At 39.5% G+C, this 24,279-nt stretch overlaps 2 protein-coding genes across 2 annotated transcripts; both read right to left on the reverse strand.

The window, feature by feature from the left end:
• Positions 1-11,671: 11,671 nt before the first annotated feature.
• Positions 11,672-15,162, reverse strand: LOC130737177 (uncharacterized). The gene is made up of 3 exons (XM_057588940.1): positions 14,637-15,162; positions 13,495-13,662; positions 11,672-13,318 (listed from the first exon to the last, which is right to left on the reverse strand). Exons 1-3 carry the CDS (start codon positions 15,159-15,161, stop codon positions 11,672-11,674), a joined length of 2,340 nt encoding a protein of 779 aa, XP_057444923.1. The 5' UTR covers position 15,162.
• A 3,045-nt stretch (positions 15,163-18,207) lies between these two features.
• LOC130740523 (phosphatidylinositol/phosphatidylcholine transfer protein SFH3) lies at positions 18,208-23,288 on the reverse strand. The gene is made up of 7 exons (XM_057593171.1): positions 23,133-23,288; positions 22,476-22,830; positions 21,999-22,156; positions 20,266-20,361; positions 19,506-19,762; positions 19,080-19,300; positions 18,208-18,773 (listed from the first exon to the last, which is right to left on the reverse strand). The coding sequence occupies exons 2-7, from the start codon at positions 22,803-22,805 to the stop codon at positions 18,408-18,410; spliced, it is 1,428 nt and encodes a 475-aa protein (XP_057449154.1). The 5' UTR covers positions 22,806-22,830; positions 23,133-23,288; the 3' UTR covers positions 18,208-18,407.
• Between the last annotated feature and the right edge of the window lie 991 nt (positions 23,289-24,279).

Here is a 24,279-nt window from a genome sequence, read left to right on the forward strand (position 1 = left end):
CTTTCCATCCTTTAACTTATAAAACCGTTTGGCTTTCATCCCTTTACCGGTTCCCCTGCTTACTTGGCATGCCAACTTGCACGTAAGTGCTGACATGTCAAATATTTCAAAACAAAAATTCTACCTGGGTTAAATATGTTCGAGGTCCCTAGAATATAACTGTCTGTTTGTGCTCTACATAAGATTTTGTGAGTCACTGTTTTGGCTGCCACATTTAATGGACAAGTGTTTTTTTTTCCCACCGAGAGAGATTGTTTGGTGCAATGCATTGTATTTTGGGGTTAATTAAGTTTTTATCCCTCTAAATAATGAGCAGGGTTCAATTTTAGCCGCTCTGTAACAAAGTTGCAATTTTTTTTGGTGTGTTTAGGGAAATATCTCAGCTTAGTCCACACATTAGAAAGAGTTCTGGTGACCTTGTTCATGTGTGTGATCAAACCCTATGTGGTACCTAAAAGGATGACGGTTGGGTCAAGCTCGGATTTTGTCTTGCTCAAACCCAAATCCAAACTTTTACACCAGAATCCAAACCAAATGGGTCTGAAAAAGCAAACTCATCCTCAAAGCTGTTGGGTTTTGGATTTATCTGAACCTATTGCAGCCTCAGACTCATGTCCCAACCAGTGTTTTAAAACTCGTCTCGGTCATCGACTCGGTGGGGGTACCGAGTTAATGGGTCACTGGTCGGACCAGTGAGTCACTGAGTCACTGGGTCGAATGCTTGACTCGGTGCACATTAAAAAATTATTAAAAATCCCTGCACTGTGAAGTTAAGTTATAAATAATTGAAAACGTGACAATTTAACCAAATAACTCTATGGTATAGTGGTAAATGCTTTGCTATATTACCTTCAGGTTCCGTTTTCAAATCCCATTGGCACCACTTTTTAATATAATTACACATTTTTGTCTACTCTAATCAAACTGTTGTTGTCATAATATGGGAAAAAAAAATGAAAGGCCCACTCCAATCAAGCTGTTGTAAAAAAAAAACGCAAGGCCCACTGTAATCAAAATAATGTGTGCAGAGTTTAGAAAAAAACCGCAAGGCCCATTAACAGAATGAAAAAGAAAATAATTAAAAAAAATAAAATGGGTGACTCGCCGGTCTGATAAAAAATCAACCGAGTCACCGAGTTTACCATTGAACCGGCCGGTTCAAACCGGTTCATACCGAGCTGCTTGCACAACCGATCCGTTCAGAGGCTCGGACCGATCAGGTCATCGAGTCCCAATCCAACCGGTCGGACCGGCCGGTCCGAGCCGAGTTTTAAAACAATGGTCCCAACCTTACTGGATGCATATGTTTTTTTGCAAAATAAAAACACAATTTATGTCATTTTGTTGTGAAAAAACTGTTTTATATTATTCTTTACAAAAACACACGGGACTTTACTGTTTAAATATGACTGAATTGTTGACACATTAAAAAATAAAATCTACTCAATTTTGTATATAGAAAATAGAACAAAGCAACACTCAACTAATTACCATAATATGTTTTAAATTGGACAACCATCATTCGTTGATTGCAAGAACATGTCTAACTTATTTTGAGGGATGATAAGTTAGATATGTACTAATTTTTTTCTATAGAATTTGGAACCATAACTTAATTTATAGAATTTAAGTAAATATGTCCTAAAAAATTAAGATATGACGAAAATATAAGTGAAAATGAGATATATGACAAAATAGAATGTGAATGAATTAAAAATCATTATTTAATATTTAAGGTGAGTTAGGCAATTGTGTTTGACTTTTAGCGATTACGATCGATAGTCGTCGTGAAGGAATCTTAGGACGAAATTGAAGTAGACATTAAATTCATATACAAGTAATGACAATGATACATAGATCACTCATAGTGCATACATCTTGTAACACATTTTTATCTATCTTTATCTTTGGACTGGGCGGGACATAAAGAAGATTATGTCCCGCCCAAAATGAACAAATAACCATTGAAGATAGCCATGGCGGGAAAGGCGACACGACGAGCTTCATTGCCCCCCCTTAGATGATGGACCCACAAGCCAGCTGGAAGATTCCTTTGGATTTGTCTTATATGTACCGGGATTTGGGCCCTGATTGTCAGGCCCAAATATAGGAAATATCCATATCATGACCACCCCCTCTATAAAAGGGGAGGTCATCCACTTGTACAAAACCAACTTTTTCAGCATTAATGAGAATATTCCTTTTATGGTAGTTTTGCTATTTTAGTGCTCTGCTAGGGTTTACTTTTTGTCTTTCTCTTACGTAAGCTTGCCCTAGTACAGAACATTGGCGCCGTCTGTGGCTCTGACTTAGCTCTTCCGGTGACAGAAGGAGGAATCGCGAACCATGGAGACTCGTTCATGCGGCGTAGGTCGACGCGATCATCGCCGGCGCGGTGGTGGTCGACACGGCGGTCGCGCCGGCGGACGAAACAACAACCGTCCCGTACTGGACGAGCAAGAGCAGGAAGCTTCCTCGGAGGGGGTCCACTCAGTGGCGCCGTCGCCAGCGTCATTGGTGAATGCAGCTCCGGGAAGACCTTCAGATCTGATCGCTAAATCAGATCCAGGTGTTCGGCGGCGTTCAACGCCGCCTGACTACGTGAATTTGGAAGATCTTAAAACCACTGCTCCACGGAGAGCGCAAGAGGCAGTGACAGGTATCACGCCTGCGGCTTTGCAACAAATGTTAGATACCTTGCAGAAGGTGCAGTCCTAAAACGAGCAGTTGCAAGCCCAAGTTGAGTATCTCACTCAGCGGCAGGATTTTAAGCAAGAACAACGCCTGGAGGCGGAGGATGTAGTTGAATTCCAACCTTTTGTTCCAGCCATCACTAGGGTGGACATTCCAAAGCACCTGCAAACCATGGCATTAGACGCCTTTTCGGGCGAATCTGATCCTATGGAGCATCTTAGATACTTCAATACCAAAATGGTGATCGGCGGGGCGACGGATGCGGTAAAATGTCGATTATTGCCTTCCACGTTCAAGGGCATGGCGATGCAGTGGTTCATTCGACAACCGCCCTTCTCCATTGATAATTTCACTGATCTGTCCACTAAGTTTCTGACTCAATTTTCCGCCAATAAAACCACAAAAGCAACAATGTTTGATCTTATCAGCATACATCAGCAACCAGGCGAGAAATTAAAAACCTACATGGCACGCTTCAGCAAGATGGCGGTGCAGTTGGAGGATGAAAATCCAGATGTCTGTTTGGCGTCATTCAAAAATGGCCTTCGGGCGGGAGATTAAAATAGAGACTTAACAAGGCGACCGGCGAAGGATATGATGGATCTTCGCGCTCGTGTTCAAGAGTTCATATTGATCGAGCAAGATGATCAGAAGAAACAAGAAAGAGAGGAAGGACGCAAGCAGTCTCAATCTGGCGGTGTTTCACAGGACAAATCTAAGGCGGGGAAGGAAACCAGGATAGCGCAAACCCCCCGTGTACCAAGACCGGGACCATACCAAAACTCTAAACCTGGCTTTCAAAATACATGGCACAGAAATTCACAAGGTCCCACTGCTGCCACAGCTGGTCAGCCTGGTGCTTCGCCAACGCCAGTCCCACTTACTAAGTTGAATGCACCCTTAAGTACCATTTTAAGGGCGGTTGGACAGACCAACGTTGTGCAGTACCCACCACCCCCACGGCGGCCGCCAGCTAACGTGGACACCAATAGGTGGTGCGAGTACCACAAGGCGTTGGGGCATACGACAGATAATTGCTGGAATTTAAGGCGGGAAATTGATCGCTTGATTAAAGCTGGCCATTTGGCAAACTTTGTTAAAGACACAGCAGCGCCCGAGGTAGCTAAAATCACTCAAGGGGACAAAGGCAAAGGTAAAGAGATAGTTGAAGAGTTGGGCGATCCTGTTGGGGAATGCTCATCTATTGCAGGAGGATTTGGCGAGGGTGCAATTTCAAGTAAGGCTAGAAAACGCTACGTGGCGGCAGTACACTCAGTACAGGAGTCGAACGAAGGCGAGTGTTGGGTGAATCATTCCCCTATTATATTTACCCCTCAGGATTTCGCGCATGTAATTCCCCATGACAACGATCAAATTGTGGTAACAATTAGGGTTAACAATTATGTGACAAAGAAAGTATTCTTAGACCAGGGATCTTCGGCGGATATCATCTATGGAGACGCCTTTGATCGCCTGGGACTAAAGGAATCAGATTTGAAACCATACAGGGGAACTTTGGTGGGATTCACAGGAGACCGTGTCAGTGTGCGGGGATACGTCGAAATTCCGACTGCCTTTGGAGAAGGAGAGTTTGTCAAGAAGTTTCAAGTAAAGTACTTAGTATTGGCGTGTAGAGCCAATTACAACGTACTCTTGGGGCGAGACACCCTCAACAAGGTCTGCGCGGTCATCTCAACTGCTCATTTAACTGTTAAATATCCCGCCTGCAACGGGAAGGTTGGGATATTGCGTGTAGACCAGAATGCAGCAAGGGAATGCTATTTGAGAAGCGTGGCGCTCTATGGGCGGAAGGCCGCCAAGGAGAGCCATCGAATTACAGAAATCTTCCCACAAGAAGGATTTAGCTTGGACCCAAGAGATGATGCTGATGATTTTCGCCCACAACCGCTGGAAGAAACCAAGCAGGTGCAAGTCAAGGACAAGTTTCTAAAGATTTGCAGTGGTTTGACAACAGAACAAGAGGACAGACTAATCACCCTTCTGGGTGATAATCTAGATCTCTTCGCATGGACCATCAATGATGTACCAGGGATTGATCCCAAGGTGATCACTCACAAACTAGTCATACGACCAGGGGCGACCCCGGTCATCCAACCAAGGCGAAGAATGAGTGAAGAAAAGAACAAGGCTGTACAATTAGAGACTGAAAAATTGATCAAGGCCCGCTTCATCCGTGAGGTACAGTACCCAACGTGGCTCGCCAATGTTGTAATGGTCAAGAAGGCCAATGGGAAATGGCGAATGTGCACGGACTACACGAGCCTGAACAAAGTGTGTCCCAAAGATTCGTACCCACTTCCCAATGTTGATAAGCTTGTGGATGGAGCTTCAGGGAATGAACTTTTAAGTCTCATGGACGCTTATTCGGGCTATAATCAGATTATGATGCATCCCTCGGATGAGGAAAGTACAGCATTTATGACCAATCAGGCGAACTATTGTTACAAGACAATGCCTTTTGGTTTGAAGAATGCAGGAGCTACGTACCAACGGCTCATGGACAAAATTTTTTCAAAGCAAGTAGGCAGGAATATGGAGGTGTATGTGGATGACATGATTGTAAAATCCGCCAGGGCTAGTGATCATGGTGGCGACCTTAAAGAAGCGTTTGATCAGTTAAGAACATATCAAATGAAGTTGAATCCTGAGAAGTGTTCTTTTGGGATCCAGGGAGGAAAGTTCTTAGGATTTATGTTAACATCAAGAGGAATAGAAGTGAACCCAGATAAGGGAAGGGCGATCTTGGAGATGAAAAGCCCAACAAGTGTAAAGGAGGTTCAGCGTTTGACAGGGCGAATGGCCGCCTTGTCACGTTTCTTGCCAATGGCGGGTGACAAAGCGGCCCCGTTCTTCACATGTTTAAAAAAGAATTCAAAGTTTCAGTGGACAGAGGAATGCGAACAAGCTTTTACCAAATTGAAAGAAACATTGGCCACATTACCGGTACTCTCCAAGCCAACACCAGGCGTTCCATTAGTGCTCTATTTGGCGGTTACTGACAAGGCGGTAAGTACGGTTTTGCTCCAGGAAGAAGGAAAAAAGCAGAAAGTTATATATTTCGTGAGCCATACTTTACAGGGGGCAGAATTGCGGTACCAAAAAATTGAAAAGGCGGCTTTGGCGATTCTGAAAACTGCAAGGCGCCTCAGACCTTACTTCCAAAGTTTCCAAGTCAAAGTTAAAACTGATGTTCCCTTAAGGCAAGTACTTCAGAAGCCTGATTTATCAGGGCGATTGGTTAGCTGGTCAGTTGAGCTATCAGAGTATGACATACAATATGAGCCAAGGGGCCAAGTCACAGTCCAGAGTTTAATTGACTTCGTGGCGGAATTAACACCCACTGAAGGAGAGAAGACTCAAGGAGAATGGGTCCTGTCTGTGGATGGATCCTCTAATAACACTGGAAGTGGGGCGGGAATAACAATCGAAAGTCCAGATAAAATGATCATTGAACAGTCTCTCAAGTTCGAGTTCAAGGCGAGCAATAATCAATCTGAGTACGAGGCTCTGATTGCCGGCTTAAGGTTGGCCATTGAGTTGGGAGTCCAGAAGTTATTTATCAAAGGAGATTCGCAGTTAGTGGTTAAACAAGTGAAAGGCGAGTACCAGGTGAAGGATCCGCAACTGTCCAAATATTTGGAAGTGGTGCGCAGATTGATGATGGAGGTCAAAGAAATCAAAATAGAACATGTCCCGAGGGGACAAAATGAGAGGGCTGATGTGTTGGCGAAGTTGGCAAGCACAGGGAGATTGGGCAACTACCAGACAGTCATTCAAGAAACCCTGCCTCGCCCGAGCATTGATTTGGTAGAAATAAAGTTGAAAGCTGTAAAGTCAGTCAGTGAGGGCGAGATATCTTGGATGGAATCGATTAAGACCTTCTTAGAGAACCCACCAAAGGAGGATGATTTGAACACGAGAACAAAACGCAGGGAAGCCAGTTTCTACACACTGGTGGGTGGTGAGTTGTATCGGCGAGGAATCATGTCTCCTATGCTCAAATGTGTCGATATCAAGGACGCCCTCGGAATAATGGCGGAAATCCACGAAGGTGTGTGTTCTAGTCATATCGGCAGGCGATCCTTGGCAGTTAAGGTGATAAGAGCAGGATTCTATTGGCCAACGATGAAGAAGGATTGTTTGGAGTATGTTAAGAAATGTGAAAAATGTCAAGTCTTTTCTGACCTACACAAGGCTCCACCAGAAGAATTAACAACCATGATGGCGCCTTGGCCGTTCGCCATGTGGGGGACTGATATCTTAGGACCATTCCCTGTGGCGAAGGCACAAATGAAGTACATCATCGTGGCGGTTGATTACTTCACTAAGTGGATAGAAGCTGAGGCAGTGGCAACTATCACGGCCGCCAAGGTCAGGAGCTTCTTGTGGCGAAGGATTGTTTGTAGATTTGGGGTCCCCAGGGCATTAGTAATGGATAATGGAACACAATTCACAAGTAGTGTTACCCGAGAATTTTGTACAGAAATGGGAATCGAGATGCGATTTGCCTCTGTAGAACATCCACAGACCAATGGGCAGGCTGAATCGGCTAACAAAGTTATCCTGAAAGGTTTAAAGAAGAAACTGGATGAAGCAAAAGGGCTTTGGGCGGAGGAACTACCAGGCGTTCTTTGGGCATACAACACCACGGAACAGTCAAGCACAAAGGAAACCCCGTATCGTCTAACTTATGGAACTGACGCCATGCTCCCAGTGGAAATTGAAAACCAAAGTTGGCGAGTGGCTCGGTTCAATGAAAATGACAACGGAGAAAACTTAATAGCAAATCTAATCATGCTGCCCGAGGAACAACGAGAGGCCCACATAAGAAATGAGGCGGGAAAAGTGAAGGTGGCAAGAAAGTTCTCAACAAAAGTGGTGCCAAGAAAAATGAGGGTAGGAGACTTAGTGCTCCGAAAAAATACAATACCCGATAAACACAACAAACTTTCACCCAACTGGGGCGGGCCTTACAGGATTATTGGCGATGTTGGAGGAGGAGCTTATAAGTTGGAACAACTAAGCGGTCAAAAGGTTCCACGAACATGGAACGCCTCTCATCTAAAGCAGTATTTTAGTTAGTAGAAACAACAAATGTAAATGAAGTCGCACTCTTTTTCCCTTTCTTTGGAAAGGTTTTTAATGAGGCGACAATTGTAATGAAGGGACAATTGTTCCCATACGAAAGAAAATTAATGAAAAGATCATTTCAACAGATTCGTATATATTTTTTGAATTTTTATTACGAGTTCATGCAATGCAAATCGTATCAAGGTATGCAATACCGCGAGTAAACCTTTCGGAATAAGAAAGTATCGCCTTCAAAAGTTAAAAGCCTTGGCAATTCTAGTGGCCACTAGAAACCAAGCCTCGTCGAAAAATCGGCTAAGGTATGTAAACCAAAATAACAACGAAAGTTGGACACAACTAAAACAACGAATGAACTTAAAATGATATCCATTTAAAGTAGGGAAAAGAGGGCGACGCCCATACATGATTTGGAATGAAAATAAAAGACAGGGCAATGCCCAAAGAAAAATTTCAACTTCATAAAATAAAAACAAATTCAAGCCAGGTTCTCGTTGTTGGCGTTGTTGCCCTGGCTTGTCCCAGCTTTGGGATCTTCCTTCTCTTGATCCTCATTCCTGTGCTGCTCATTCCCATCCTCGCCATCTTCTTCAGGCTCACTCTCATCATCGAATTGGGGAAGGAGGTCGAGGCTAATGTCATCATCACCAACTACTTGACCATCCTTGATCTCCTTCAGCCACCCAATGCGGGAAAGATCAAAGCCCGGCTCAACTACACTGATCTGCTCTTTGGCCGCCAGAAAGCCTTGAGCATATTGGAGAGAAGCACGCCCTAAGATGGAAGCATTCAGGCGATCATATTTCTTTTCCAACTTCTGATATTTGGCTTGAACGGCAGTGTGCTTGTCATTTATGGTTTCTTTAAGCGACTTGGTCTTTTGAAGAAGCAGGTCCGAAGCAGCCAAGTCTTCCGTTAACTTAGCACACTTCTCCTCAACAGATTTCAGCTTTTTGTTGGCAGTCTCAGCATCAGATTTAGCCCGCTCATAGGCTGTCTTGTAATCAGCTGCCTTCTTCTCAAAACGGTTCTTGGCTGAGATCAACTCCTTCACGCACTGAGCCATCCCCGCCACAGTACTGGCGGCAGAAAGCGCGTGATGGATCGCCATGGAAGCAATGTTGGGGGGACCTTGACCGGAAATGTCCTTGTGAATCCGGTTGTCAAAAGTACGGGTCATGAATTCCAGCCCATTGAAGTGAGGATCCGACAAGTTCAGCAAGGGGGGAGGAGCCTCGCCACCAATGGCTGAACTAGGGCCAGCCTGGCCAAATGGAGTTGATGGGCGGTTGATCAGCGAGCTTGAATCTTGTTGAGGGGGCGGGACATTGTCATGTCCCTTCTTTTTCTCAGCTGGATGACTTTTTGAATCAAGAGTCGATTGGTGGAGAGGCTTACCACCAGCAGCACCTGAAGTTTTTTTACGTTTAGGGTCCCTGACGTTGTCAGAACCCGAGGTACCTTCATTCTTCTTCTTCTGCTCAGTTTCGGCGGCCCTCTTCTTCGCCGCCGCAGCAGACTGGGCGAGGTACTCCTTCATCTTGAGTGGGTTCGCGTCAACCTTGCCTTTTCCCATCGTAGCTGTACGGAAAACACCAATTAGACGAGATACATGAACAAAAAGAAAAAGAAGTTACGTACAAAGATTATAAACTTACTAAAAAATTGATTTAAAGTGCCGGATTTCGACGCCTCAATCAAGTCGTGACCGGAAATTACTGGTAGTGTGCGGAGGTAATCGGCGACGCCTTGTTCAGATTCATCCAAGGCGTCGTATGAAACGGATATTTTTCGGCGAGGGTTCTTTGTCCAGTAAAAAGGGAAGAGAGGGTTATTGTCAGAATCTCGGAACAAGTTCTTTATTTCGGGCGACTCCACAACTTTAAAGTATTTCTTCTGCCATACTTTGTAATGGCTTTTAAGGGCGGTGAACCGACTCATGTTCTTACGGGCTAATAGTGGAACCCATTTCACAGAAGTAGGTTTAGTGGTGACTGATTTATAGAAAAGGAAGAACAAAGGATAGGTTGGAGTGAAACTCAAGTGTTCACAAAGAATTTCAAAGCAGCGGAGAAAACCCCAGGCGTTGGGCTGGAGTTGGCAAGGCGCCACATTCAGAAAAGAAAGAACGTGACATATAAACGGCGAGAAAGGAAGTTTGATGTTCAAGTCTAAGAAGAAATAGCCATAAACAAAGAAAAAATCGGGCGATTCATCGGCTGGTTCTTTACGCAACAGAACACAGTCATCTTCGCCACATGGGAGGGCATTCAACAGATGATCTTCATTATTCGAGGTGGCGGGATCTATCTTCGTGAACCCTTAAGCAGAAATTCGAAGCGAACTAATGCTCCCAACGCTGCTCCAGATAGAATGCAACAGACATTTATCTTCAACTAAATGCACGTCAGAGCGCCATTCAGGTGAAGACAAATCTCCATTAGAGGAGAGAATTGAGTCTACAGAGCCGGCGGGACCGGAATCATCATGGGTAGAAGGCGAGGAATGAATTTCAATTATAGAGGGGGCGGCAACTTCCTCCTCCGTGGAGGGTGAAGAAAGTTCTAGGGAAGAAAGGCTAGCGTTTGGTAAAGACATGCGAGGCAGTTTCATAAAAAAAGAAAGAAGACGAACAAATTAAAAGTAAAAAGAAGATGAACAGAGTCAAAAGAAGAAAGAAGATGAACAGAGTCAGAGAAAAAAGAAGTAAACGAAGAATCTCAGGAAAGAGAAAAACTAACCAGGGGAAGAACTGTGGATTTGAGAAAGGAGAACGTCGGAGATAGGGGAGCACCGCGCAATGACGACGGCCGGAGGAAGAAAAGGTTCACCGGAGTTCAAAAGAGGGAATGAAAGCTGCGGTGAAAAGGTTTTCAGAACAAAGGTTTTAAGAAAGTGAAAAAATGAAAAGTGAAAAGGGGTTTTTATAGAGAGAAAGGAGGAGAGAGAGAATGAATGGGGGAAGATCGTGGGATCGTGGGATTTGAAATTCGAAAAGGTAGGAAGCGAAAAGACATTACTCCTCGAGACGCACAACTGAAAATTGCATTTATAACAAATGATGACGAAATCCCGGAAAATAAGGATACGTGCGTCAGTTGAAAAGACGTGATTGACGGTTATAACTAATGGCGACATATCTTTGAAACGGCAACAAAGGTGGCGAAGCGTGAAAATGGCGATGAAACAACGAAAGTAAAATGGCGATGAACGAATAAACAATAGAGGCGAACTATTGGGTAACATGATGAAGACACTTCGACTCAATTACTCGAGTCTCATGTCTTGGGGGCATGTGGACTGGGCGGGACATAAAGAAGATTATGTCCCGCCCAAAATGAACAAATAACCATTGAAGATAGCCATGGCGGGAAAGGCGACACGACGAGCTTCATTGCCCCCCCTTAGATGATGGACCCACAAGCCAGCTGGAAGATTCCTTTGGATTTGTCTTATATGTACCGGGATTTGGGCCCTGATTGTCAGGCCCAAATATAGGAAAGATCCATATCATGACCACCCCCTCTATAAAAGGGGAGGTCACCCACTTGTACAAAACCAACTTTTTCAGCATTAATGAGAATATTCCTTTTATGGTAGTTTTGCTATTTTAGTGCTCTGCTAGGGTTTACTTTTTGTCTTTCTCTTACGTAAGCTTGCCCTAGTACAGAACAATCTTTTAATCACATTATATCATATATTAGATCTATCACTTATGTTTCATCTCTTTCTATATATCTCTCATCATATGTCATATGGTAAGATACATACATCCACAAGAAAATAATGCACCAGTGAATGGCCTCATTTGAAAAATGACTATGTATTCACTTTTCATTTGTTCAAAGCATGTAGCTTCTCATACAGATTAATCTCCCTTTGATGGATTCTCCCACTGAACAAGTTCCCTGATTGCTTCTTCAATTTCCATTGTCTCTCTTAGAAGAATACTCAAGCAAAACCCCAGAGCACTCAAACACAGATAAACATCGCTCATCACCTCCTTTTCACCTTCACCACCATACAACTCATCCACAACATTTCTTGAGCATTGGAGATAAGAGCCTATGACTTCTTCAGCAACATCACCATGGCCTAAACCAGAAGAAAACATGCATATACCAGACTTTGCTGACCTTCCCATTTCAATGTCACAATTACAAGTAATGCTGTTCTTCTCAAGCTCCTTCTCAAGAAACCCAAACGATTTCATCCTTGTTATTTGCTCAAAAACTTTAACTTTGGAGGAAACATGTTCCTTAAAGTATCCAATTTCACCTTCTAGAACACTCACATGCTCTCTCCAAGAGGCTTCACTTCTTCGAAACTCATGTTTTAGGAACTTCAAAGCATAAGCTCCAACTTGCAATGTGTTATCCAAAATGGATAAAGACCCCATAAGCTTATTATAACAAGCACCATGAAAAGGTAAGAACCAAAAACAGGGCTCCAACTCTGCTTCCACAACAAATTTTTTGAGCTCCATAATTTGTATCTTTAACTTCCCATGACTTTCTTCTAAGTCACTTTTGCTTGCTAGACTCAAGGAATTAATGGACTCAACAAGGGTTCCCAAACAAAAAGAAAGCTCAGATTTCGCACAAGTAGAAGCTCTTTTGGGCATGAAGAGAAGGTGCACCAAAACAGAACAAGTTAACCCAATGAAGGTTTCAATGATTCTTGCTATAGCAAATTCACTGGGTGGCCCAAAATTTTTCCTACCCAATATCAGAATAGCTCCAATCTGTGCTGACATCCCACCAGCTGCACCATACATTTTGCTTTGTTGAAGCACAGTGGTGAAAATGAGCCATGGAATAAGAAACATGAATCTCAGTGACAAAAATTTCTCAAAGACAAAACAGCATAAGGCTCCATATACTGTTCCTAACACAGTTCCTTGGGCTTTTATATTTGCTACTCTGAATGTGGCTTCTCTGCCCGGGCAAAAGGTCACGGCTACAGGTATTGCGGCCCAAAACCCATTCTCTTTGCTGTAGAGTAAGCCCAGCAACACTGCAAGGCCCAGTGTTAGAGAGCATTTCATTGATTCCATTAGTTTTGGGCTTGTTAAAAGTTTAGCCCAATTTTGAGACTCTATAGAGTTTTCCTCTTTTTCTTGAATACTAGTTGAAGCTTCAGCATATGAGATCCTTTGGAGGATTTTGGCACAAAATAAGTAGAAGTAAAAGGGTAAATCTTGGGTTGTTGGGATGGTTTGAAGGGATTGGAGAAAGTTAGTTATGTTTTTTTCACTATGTTCAGGAGCAGTTAGTGAAGCACCATGTGAATTGTGTGTGGTTTGTTTTATGGTGAGGCTAACATGTTTCACTAGACTATTCAGGCCATGTTTCATGTCTTCATTGAGTATGCTGACAGGAAATGAAATGATGCTTGTTAGAGCCAATTCCATCCCTTTGATGGTGGTATCTATATCTTGAAGTCTCTGGTCTTCCGGGTTGAAGTGATAGGATTTAAAAGATTTAATTGGAGGTATTTCCCACCTCATGCCATTCTGTTCAAGGGGAAACAAAAAGATGAGTTAAACATTGAAACAAAGGTTGTATTTTTAATTACTTTGCTCATTGTAGCAATGAAGAAAACATATTGGGTAGGGGTGTAAATGGTGATATGAGTGATGGCATCTATGATACTATGATGTGTTATATCAATTGAGTGCGTGGGGATTACTTGGTGGTTTGTGAGGATTTGGAGGAGTTTGTTCCGTGAAGTGGCCAATGACTTAGCATGGGAGATTGATGTGAGTGCCAAATCCTTTTTCTGTTCACATATTGCCTTCATCAAAAGCTTTAGCCTTTTTGAAGTATTATTTGTTAGTAGCCTGTAATTCTTTTTCACCTGCACCAAATCAGAAACAAAATTCAATCCATTTCAAGATTTTATTTTAATTCATTCATCTCCAATGCTATATGCTATGAAAGAAGGTGGAATCAAGAAGGTAAGAGATACTGATATCACTCACAACTTTAACATTTTGTATTTTACATTATTTGAGAAAAAACACAGGATTTTAGTATTTTCCTAACAGAGATAGTGGGTGATAATTATGTTTCTGGTTCTAACATTTGGTACTTCCCTTCATTCACACTTTTTTGTATTGTTTAAATCACCCGAAGTTCACGTTGGGTAAATTTAACCTAGGTGACTTAATATTTGTTAGATAATTATGTTGAATGTTACACAATATTTACTTTAAGTAATTTAAACAACCTCATTTTTACTAATTTTTCGCTCACTTTTCTCTTTTTATTTCTATTCTATTTTTTTTGACACCACTCTTCATATTTTTTATTTCGAAAAAGATTAGTAAACCGCAAAAAGTTGTGACACCAAATCTACATTGTGACAGTCACAATAAAAAATTGGAAAATAAAATAAAAATAGAATTTGTCTCCTCTAGAATAAGAGAGACATTTTAAAATGTAAAGTAAGTCATCACAATCATTAGTAATTATTAGTTTTTTTGAAAAGTCAATAAAACCATTCAAAGTGAATCTCTCACTCTAAAGGAGTTGAACCCAAAAACATAACTCCCAGTGTTGCTTGTTTGAAACACTCATAAATTTCATGTACATAAGCTTGCCCGGTTTTTTTTTTCTAAGAAAAAATTGTTTAACAGATATAAAACACCTTCACACTATTGATAGCTGTCACGTACAAACCGCTTATACGTATCATTACTCCATATTTTCTCACTATATTTTATTTCTCTATGTAAGTTTGGTTGTATTTGGGTGTCACCTCATCCATACTTTTTGGTTTGAGTTATGAAATTTTTCATAAGGAGAGAGATCCAAATTCTGCATTTCTACCTGATGATAAGCAAGACGTGGATATGGAAACAACATTGCCAGAACACAAGCCAAGACTCCAAGGGCAGTGCTAGCTGCGACCCGAAGAGGGTGCATGAGAAGTTCCCTACGAACTTCCTCTCTCACGTAAGCAACAACATACAACACCACTATCTGACCCAACGCTAACCGTTTAGCCATCAAGTGGGTGGTGGACTCCGCCGGGAGCACCACCACGAACGCGGCGAGCGCCACCGCAAAAACTGTGGTTCCCTCGGAGAAGAACTTGGCTGCAGGGCCAATGCACCAGAAACTTAACATGGCGGGGACAGTGCTCTGAATGGTGGCGCAGAGCGCGAGCCAGCAACCGCGAAGAGTCTCTCCGAGAGTGGCGTCTCTGATGATGAGGATGGCGGTGAGGTAGGATAGTGCAGGGAAGGCTATGATGTCGTTAATGGGGGTTGGGCCGAAGAGGGTGGTCAAGCCAACTATGGTGCAGGCCAGGGATGTTCTGAATGCAGAAGCGAGGCATGCTTGATGCAACATAGCTTTGTTGAAGTAAAGTGATGATTTGCACATAATGATTTGATGGCTTTATAGTGCTGGTGGGAGCTGAATGCATGAAGAATGATATTGGGTTTTATAATGAGAAAATGAGAAATAAAGCAAAAGTACAGTTTAGTGGATATACTTGCACGTACGGAAGGAAATACAGGGCTTTAGTATGTTTATGGAAAATGATGGTAGACCGTAGACATATATATAAGAAGAGTAATGATATATACACACCTCATTTTTTAAACACTCCATTTCCACATCTTTTTATTTCTATCTCTCTCATCTTATCATCTATCACATTTCATATTTTCTTTAATTTCTCTTACTTTTTCTTTTCTTCCTATCTCTCTCACCATTCCACCTTTCCACCTCAAAAGAGAGGTGTGGATGAAACATTACACCCTATATATAAGGGATCCATGTAGACTCTGAAAAAGATAAATGAGTAATGAATGTGGTGAAAGAAAAAAAAATAGGTGTTAGATATCAATAAGCAATGTTTGTTAAATGTCATAGTAAGTAAAGGTTTTGAGAATGACGGATTCAGAAATCCTAACTTTTGGGGTCTAACACGTATATAAATAAACTTGTAACATTAAAAATATAACATGTTACTATTAAATAAGTTTGAATATATATCATAGTTGTTTGATATGAGAAGAAATGTTGGATGTTTTTTACAAATTAGATTCCAAAAATATGTTTTTTCAATTGGATCTATGGACAATACGAATTATAGAAAATGGACCAGTTGCCTCTGATGAGATTTTTTAAATACTATATTTTTCCGTCCGAAAAATATTTATATTTCTCTTTCAATTAATCATTGTTGATTTTACTAAATGTGTTAAATTTTCGCTGTTCTATCCATTATCTTTTTGGTTCTTCCTATGAATGGACCCAATGTTTTATCATAGGCTGGAGGTTTAGGAGAAATTAATTGCTTTTTGATATTCTTCTTTTGAGAAACTTTTTCATGGCTAAAGTTAAAATCAATATAACCAATCAATATTTAAATGGACATCAAAATTCACTTAAAATCAATATTATTATAATAAATATAAGACGCATTCCCAAAAAGAATGTAAGATGTATACAAAATAAATTTGATTTTAACTTGGACCTACATCCGTCTTTGGTTGTGATACTTATTTGGTATTAAGTAACATCTTACATTAAAGAAAACAATTCAATAAAATAAATTATTTTTAAGTTTATAAAATTAAAAAGTTACATTCTTATTTTACTTTAATAATGCTAACTTTTTATTGCATTAATTATTTCCAAAAAAATAATGTATACGCTTCACAATTTTTTTACATAACACAATAATTACTTATTTTTCAAACAGAAAGTTGGTGGAGTTTCTTCTAAGTCCACGCTTCATTTTGCCACACATTAGGATTCCACAAAAAATGTGACGCCCTTCAAACTTTACCTAATTAAGTCATGTCTTTTTTTTAAATGGCCTAATTAAGTCATGTCACAACACTTGTTATTGGAGAACTTCTCAAAAATCTCAAAAAGATTCACATATCTTTAAGTGTCTGAATGTTATGAAAACAAATTCTTTCAGATTCAATTTTTATTACAGGTAAATTTTCAACCAACCATTTTTAAATTTCACAACAAAGCAATCAATCAATCGATGCATAATGGGACTAAAAGTGGAATTTCCCTAGACCTCCACTCAATCACCGTTCTGAAATGCACTGAAGTGCTTCCCAGGTGCGGCAACCTTAATTAATCTCCTTATCTAATCCAGTAATCTTATATTGCTATATTTAGGGAACAATCTAGTATCGTGCTATGAGGATAAAAGATGATGTGTGTAAACTTTGATAATAGGACATCGCCTACTTTATAAGTAGTTTTGTAATTATTCAAATCAACAATGACAATCACCATGTTTTTTTGAAGCATATACGTAAATTTTTTTGGATTATAACGTGGTCACTACTTAACTTTAACGGAAAATACAAATCATTGTTTATGTTACCAAAAAGTATACATCTAAAATTGTAGCTAAGGGAGTATAAATGGTGACAATTTAGCTTCATAAATTTAGAGTGGTAGAATACACAATGTGCTAATTTACCCTGTAAGACCAACAATGATATATACAAACCTCATTTTTTAAACACTTCATTTCCATCTATTTTTGTTTCTATCTCTCTCATCTTATCATCTATCACATCTCATACTTTCTCTCTCTTATTTTTCTTTTTTTCCTATCTCTCTCCTCATTCCACATCTTCCACCTCAAATGAGAGGTGTGTAAGTAACATTACTGCGGTAAGACGGACAAAACTAAATAGATGGTAATGACATCATGCCTTAAAACTAGGTTTCAAGTAGTTTAGGTTGTACACTTAACATTTATCTCACGCATGGTTATAGACAATAACCCTAGATTAGTTGAGTATCATTACATCTGAGATCTTGTTCCCATAAATTTTTTATTCATCCAAATCCACAAGATGATTAGGAGAAGCATATGAGTACTAAAAATTGTTTTGAATATGAAAATTAGGAAGAGAAGATGCTCGATATTTACCAACACTGCTACTTTGATTCATCGACTCTCTCTGCAAAGAAAGTTTCAACTCTGTATTTTATATAGCATTGAAATTTGAGTGTTATTTCTTGTTCTTATTGTATCATCTTAGCTCATCTTAAGAGTTATTGAAGTGTGAACCTCTCTACCTCTAGACAATTATCTTTGCCACATAATTTCAGTAAGCATGAGATGGCAAATTCATATACCTGGAATTTGTAACTAGGCCTGAAGAAGTGAGCTCATTATACTCGTTTTAACAAGCTATTTTTCATTATCTACTCATTTAAGGACAAACAACCTGCAAACAGGTTACCCAGTGCACCATAAATGTTTCACTATTTTTATTTTGAATGAATAAAGAAATAAAAAAATTACAACCTATCCCACAATCACACAATCCAAGACTTACATAATGTACAACCTGACCTGATCATGAATATGAAACCTTTCTACAGTAATATGAAATCTTTCACATGATAAAACCCAAGAAAGCTTTTATTACACAGCAGTGCAAGCCATAACTGGAGATCTTTTATCTTAACAATCTGAAACAGTTTATCTTTACAGTTCTCATAACACCGCCTTCAAATTTAGAAACACAAATTCATACTAGAGGTGTTCTCTATAGATTTTTATTCAACTAAAGAAATAAAACTAATTTGGCCAAGCTTACATTAAGAGGACGAACTACCAGGTTCGTATATTCCAGCACCAAGAGCTACGACAACCCAAAACACGAGAATACTTATTACAGCAGTTCTTAGCAACTGGTCATAAGTGTTGTTTTGGCGGCCATCAAATTCAGTAGACTGACGCAGTGATGGTGAATCCTCATTGTCACTGATATCCTCCTCCCTGTCAATCCGGCTGGTCCCAGTTTCATTAGGTTGAAAAACATCCCACTTGCCAATTTTAGCACATTTCATGCAAGTGCAGCTGCCTCCAAGATATGATGGTAGTGTCGGCAGATTGTCAGAAAGAACCTTCTGATACATTTCTCCTACTAATTTCAACTTTTTCCTAGTAGCGGGTTTTAAAACCTACGATCCAAATGCTAAATTTAGTTTCAAGGGAAGCACAAATTTGGTGCCAGGGATGATACAGAAAAAACAAGAAACTGCACAGGAATACACTACTAATTTCAACTTTTTCCTAGTAGTGGGTTTTAAAACCTAAGCAACTGCATACAGATCTGATGCACTCCAAGGATAAGTGAACTTAAATTGCACTCAATTAAACAATTTATTGAGTAGCCATACACTTCATGATCACCAACTTCACAACTACCTTCCCTCTTCCTACTTTCTTGGACATTTAATGATAAATATATGGAAAGGAGAGTTTACCTGAATAAAAGTCTGGGCAACAACACGAACAATGGCTGGAAGTCGTATGACAAACAAACAACCAAGACAATTAGGAAAGTGATCTTGCAGAAGGGACGAACAAGATTTCAACATTTGCATGGGAATTTTCAAAGGAGATAACCCTTCACAGTCCACCAATACTGTAATTTGAGGGTTGTCTGCATCAACCAAGTGCAAGACACCATATTCTACCTGTGATACTGAAGTAAAGACCACTGGTTACCATTGATCTAAAGAATGAAAGATGACAAGGGAAGAATCCAAACTAGTAAATTATGATCAATAGAATAGACAATAGACAGGAGTAAGCAGAAATGGAGAAGAGGATTGCTGTCCCAAAAGAAAGCAAAAATGAGAACTATTGGCAAGAAAAAGAAATACTGCATGAGCTATATAAAAACATACTGATGGCCTGAGTAAACCGAGGTTTATCTTGGGATGCCAATTTGCTGCAAGCTATACCAAGCCTTAAAACGAGGCAAGGTCTTTGCAACAAATCAAATCCATGCCAGAACACCAAATTTGACCACATTTCCAGCTCTTCTCCTGAGAGAAATCGGTACCTCTCTCGCCAGCGTATTGTCTTCTTGATTGAGGTAAGGAAGCATGAATAGTCATTATCAGAAGCTTTGTAAAATCTGAGGAGCTCATCATCATTGATTCTGCATAAACACTACTAAATCATGGTCCGCTGCAACAGGAGAAACCAAGAAATATGCAAGTAAATATGCTATTGCTATCTAATAAGGCAACTTTGGCCAAGATTTTAAAACTTGCCTCAAGAAACACGGTAATACAAAATCAAAAGGAGATCACAATAAATTGAAACAAATTTAGGAATAAATATTGATAGCTTTACTATCTACCAGTGTACAATTGCATGTGTAAGGAATTCAGCAGCTGGTGATGAATATCCAAAGTAATTACATTGAATGATACTTGCTTAATAAAAAATATTAATATGTTCAACTGTGAAAAGAGATAATACAACTGGTCATTTCTTTTATTGTTTCTCATTTTTTTTCATAAAATAGCAGAAAGGAGTAGATCTTGATTATCAACAAGAATTGCAAAATGACTATAATCATATGCATATCAAATAGCCTAGTTTGAAATGGAATTCTGGGAGTATCCTGTCATGGTATTTTCTACAACAATCAAATACCTTTCTGGCAAACTAATCCCTTGATTTTCCAGCTCTTGCTCGAGTTGAGTCAACCAGTTCTCATATTCTAGAACTCTAGGAGCTCTCTCAGATTGACTGTGCAAAAGGAAAGAAAAATGTTAACAAGAACCAAAGCAGCTTGCAAAAGATTAGAAGACATGGAAAGCTCTAAACGACAATCTAAAATTTATCCTAAAGAAGAACATGAAAAGAGCTTTATTCACCAGAAGGACTAGTCACGTTCTTAAGTTATTACTTATGATAATCATATGTATAACATGTATAAACATGAAAAGATAATGGTTGACTAGGGGTCAGTCCTTTATGTTCTTGGCTAAATAATATGATATCCTACACTACTTTTTGAGAAATATATCAGAGGTCTCTCGTAACAATTGTTTCTGTCAAGCACCCACATCAACTAGAGATAGCCAATGTAGTCTCTGTAAGGGTTTGGACAACTCTCACATGGGGTTGAATCAGACCTAGTCCAATATTCAAAATGATATCAAAGCATATCCTAAATTTGATAATGGAACAGCCACAAATTCCAAGAATCAACCTGACCTCGCGGTTATCCCAAAGAAAATCAATTTCACCACATAACATTCCCAGGAAAAGGAAAATCAAGTCGTACAATCTTCACACTCCAGATGACCAATCCTGGGCATCAGAGGGATGTGTCAAGATCTCACATTGACTAGAGATATGACCAAAATAGCTATTAGAAAGGTTTGTGCAATCATTACCTCACTAGCTAGCCTTTTGGCATATTGATTTTCCATATGATATCTAAAATACCATGACTAGAACTCTAAATCCTGCAAACTGCACCAAGTTTGAAATAAGAGACTAACCTTCTGCTAGGGCCCCAACCCAGTGTGGCAGGGCCGCAGGGGATTGGAATATAAATAGGAAACAATTAGTTATGAAATTAACTATAAATTGGGTAGTTAAATGGGGGGCCTCTGTGTGATTGAGATTCATTCTTACAGTTGAATAACAGAACCAAATTTGGTTGTAAGGGAAACCCTTTGGGGAGACTCAATTGCTTCCTGTTCCTACTGGTGCACACCTTCTAAGCCCTGCCTCACTGACTTGGGCTCTAACAGCTTCTAATCCCTTAACCTTTTCATGAAAAAGTTGTGGAGGCTCATTCGGCAGTCCAATCAGTAGCTACCTTTCATTTCCATAAAAATTTATGGATGGATTATTTTATGAATACGCTACTAGACAATGAACTCTCACTAAAACAATACTCTCAGAACCTCAGATGATGCAAGTAACATTAGTACAAATAAATTTCAGAGGGATTTGAATAAAGTTATTAAAACTTAAGAACCTTAATGAAACCCGGAAAGCGTAAAGATAATAATTTGCCAAGAATCCTTATATTACTTAAAAAAATCTTCCAAAAATAAAAACTGAAGTGGCATTACAAATTTGCTTAATGTGGGATGGCTCCAGGGTCCGGGTTAGTTTCTGTAAGTCAGTTATTTGCGGAGATAAATACAAGCCTGCAGATTTATCAATTCCCAAACAGATAATGTCAAAGAACTGTGCATTATAAAAGGTAACCCTCTAGAAAATGTTAATTTACCATCACAGTTCTTAAGCAGAAAATTATGGACTTATGATGTTCCCATCTTTTAGCTGATAAAGTACTTTTAATCAGATCCAAACAGGGCTATATCACAAAGACAAACCTTGGTGTGAAGCTTCAAATCATATACCTTGTATTCAAATTAGCTTGCACAGGAGATGATTCAGCAGATACTTCAGATTCTGAATCACGGGAATCAGAAATACAATTTGAGGTTCCATCACTGCATTGGGGTGGATCAGTAAAAGCAGTTGCAATTGAAAGGACCAGTAAGGGTCTTGATAGTACCTGGTAGCAGTGACATTATAAGCTATATGCTTCATGAATAAAGCTAAACTTGGGATATTAGAAGGGGGCAAATACAAAACAATTTGATGAAAAAATAATATAAGTTGGTAAACTTTTTCTACAGAAAACAACAAAGAGGAAGAAAAATTAATCTCTGAGAAATGCAACAAACATACATGATAAAACAAGAAGCTTCCCCAAAACAAAGATTAATTTGTCGATAATTCATTTTCCTGAGATATCATATTTTGCTGCTTCGAAATATCATTCAATTATATAACTCTTCTAATGAAAACTTAACAAGTTCATGGTCACACACCTGCATGCTTTTCACCAAACCACTAAAGGGTGCCCATCTCTGAATCCATTTAAATGGTGGATAGACAAGGATTTGTAAACCCTGCAGGCCTCGCCACACACATGGACATTTACTCTTGGAGAATCTCCTTACTGCCTCTAGAGCAGCAACTTTAACTAAAAACATCGCGACACGACCCACATTACTAGTTCCAAAGTCACCGCGGGTCAACGAAACAAGATCCTCGCACTTTCTCCGCGCAAAGCCTTTAGGACGCGACGCAACTAGCTGTCCTTTGTACATTTTTTCCCCTTTGATAGTAGCACTGCTTCGTTTCGAATTCGAAGTCATGATCAAGTAAGAATTCCCCACAACGCTACAAAAAAATGCAACAATTAATACCAGAAGAAATCTCTGCAAATGTGAATTCTACCTAACCATTAAATCAAATCATCATTTTACACCAGAAATCATCAATTTACACCAGAACAACAAAACCAGAAAAAACTCCATTGAAATGAGTGAATTAGCTTGTGAATCACTATTACGTTGAAATTGACGAGAAAATGATGCATAATGAGCAATAATTGAAACACAGTATAGTAGTAGCAGAAGCATAATTAGCATATACGATTGTGAATTTGTGATTCGAATTGGGATCAGCTTCGAAGAGTTTACCTGGATCAATGGATTCTACGGCGGAGGAAAGGGTTGATCGGTGGTCGCTGAGAGCGTTGGGGTTCTTCCTTCCTTCGTCGGCGATTCCACCGAATGCGACTTCACTTTCCGTGTTACGTTGCAGATCTTCGGTTTGGGTTTTGGAGGGGAACCGAACCTGAAGGAATGGATGAATCTTGACCGTTGTGTGGATACGTGGACGGTGGAGATCTGGTGATTAGGACGTCTATGTGTTGTTGCACTGGGACACCACCTTATTTAACACGGACTGCACTGTAGGACAATTGAAGTCCAAGAGAAAAAAAAAATTTAAACACTATACGTAAACTTTTATACTAATATCTTATAAAATACTAGTATTTTTTACCCGTGCGATGCACGGGGGATGTTCATTTTTGTTTGTCGTTTGTAATTTTTAAAAACTTGTGTTAATTTTATTTTGTTTATTCAAATAATTATAAAAGTCACTATCAAGTGTGAGTAAGTCTATCAAGTGTGAGTAAGTTTGACAAACTATTGTTTTGTTGGATTAGAGGAGTATCCTACTGGTTTAGTAGGCATATTAACCTCTGATTTGAGTATTTCTCATTAATGAAAGCTCCAACTTTCTGTAAAAAAAAAGTCTAACATAGAAATAAAATGACAATTTTGAGCTGTTTATAAGTAAGATGATTCATACACCTAACGTTTTGAGGTTTTAGGTGAAATATGAGGTGTTCAACACACTTGTGTTTGTTGTTTACCCCAATGTGATGATGTGATGATCCCTCATAGTTCTAAACATATTTTTTGCCCTAACACCATCATGATATTAATGTTGTCAACTCAAACAGTATTGTGTCCCAATGAGAGTATTTGAAATCAACGAAAAAACATATGAATATTAAGTTGAGTAATATCTCATTTACGATCTGAATATTTGAATGAATTTTATTGTCAAAATGAACCTCATAAATGTAGTAGAAATTAATTTTTAAAAAAAAAGAAGAAGAAGAAGAAATTGGGTCATTTATAATATATGAGGCAAATAAAGTAGGATATCAGTTACAAACCTTAATTGACGATAAAGCAAATAAGTAGGATATAAGTTACAAAGATAACTCTTTAATTAGATATTTATGACTACATAATCATGATATTGTTTTGA

This window comes from Lotus japonicus, chromosome 2 (genome assembly GCF_012489685.1).
Source record: "Lotus japonicus ecotype B-129 chromosome 2, LjGifu_v1.2".
Taxonomy (NCBI): domain Eukaryota; kingdom Viridiplantae; phylum Streptophyta; class Magnoliopsida; order Fabales; family Fabaceae; genus Lotus; species Lotus japonicus.

Coding starts and splice junctions, on each gene's coding strand:
- LOC130737177 (XM_057588940.1), bottom strand. CDS start 15,161: ATGTTGCATCAAGCATGCCTCGCTTCTGCATTCAGAACATCCCTGGCC. Junction 13,663..14,636: donor CACGTCTTGCTTATCATCAG/GTAGAAATGCAG, acceptor GATTTGGTGCAG/GTGAAAAAGAATTACAGGCT. Junction 13,319..13,494: donor AAATCCTCACAAACCACCAA/GTAATCCCCACG, acceptor CCCCTTGAACAG/AATGGCATGAGGTGGGAAAT.
- LOC130740523 (XM_057593171.1), bottom strand. CDS start 22,805: ATGACTTCGAATTCGAAACGAAGCAGTGCTACTATCAAAGGGGAAAAA. Junction 22,157..22,475: donor GTTTGGTGAAAAGCATGCAG/GTGTGTGACCAT, acceptor CACTGCTACCAG/GTACTATCAAGACCCTTACT. Junction 19,763..20,265: donor GGGATTAGTTTGCCAGAAAG/GTATTTGATTGT, acceptor GTGTTTATGCAG/AATCAATGATGATGAGCTCC.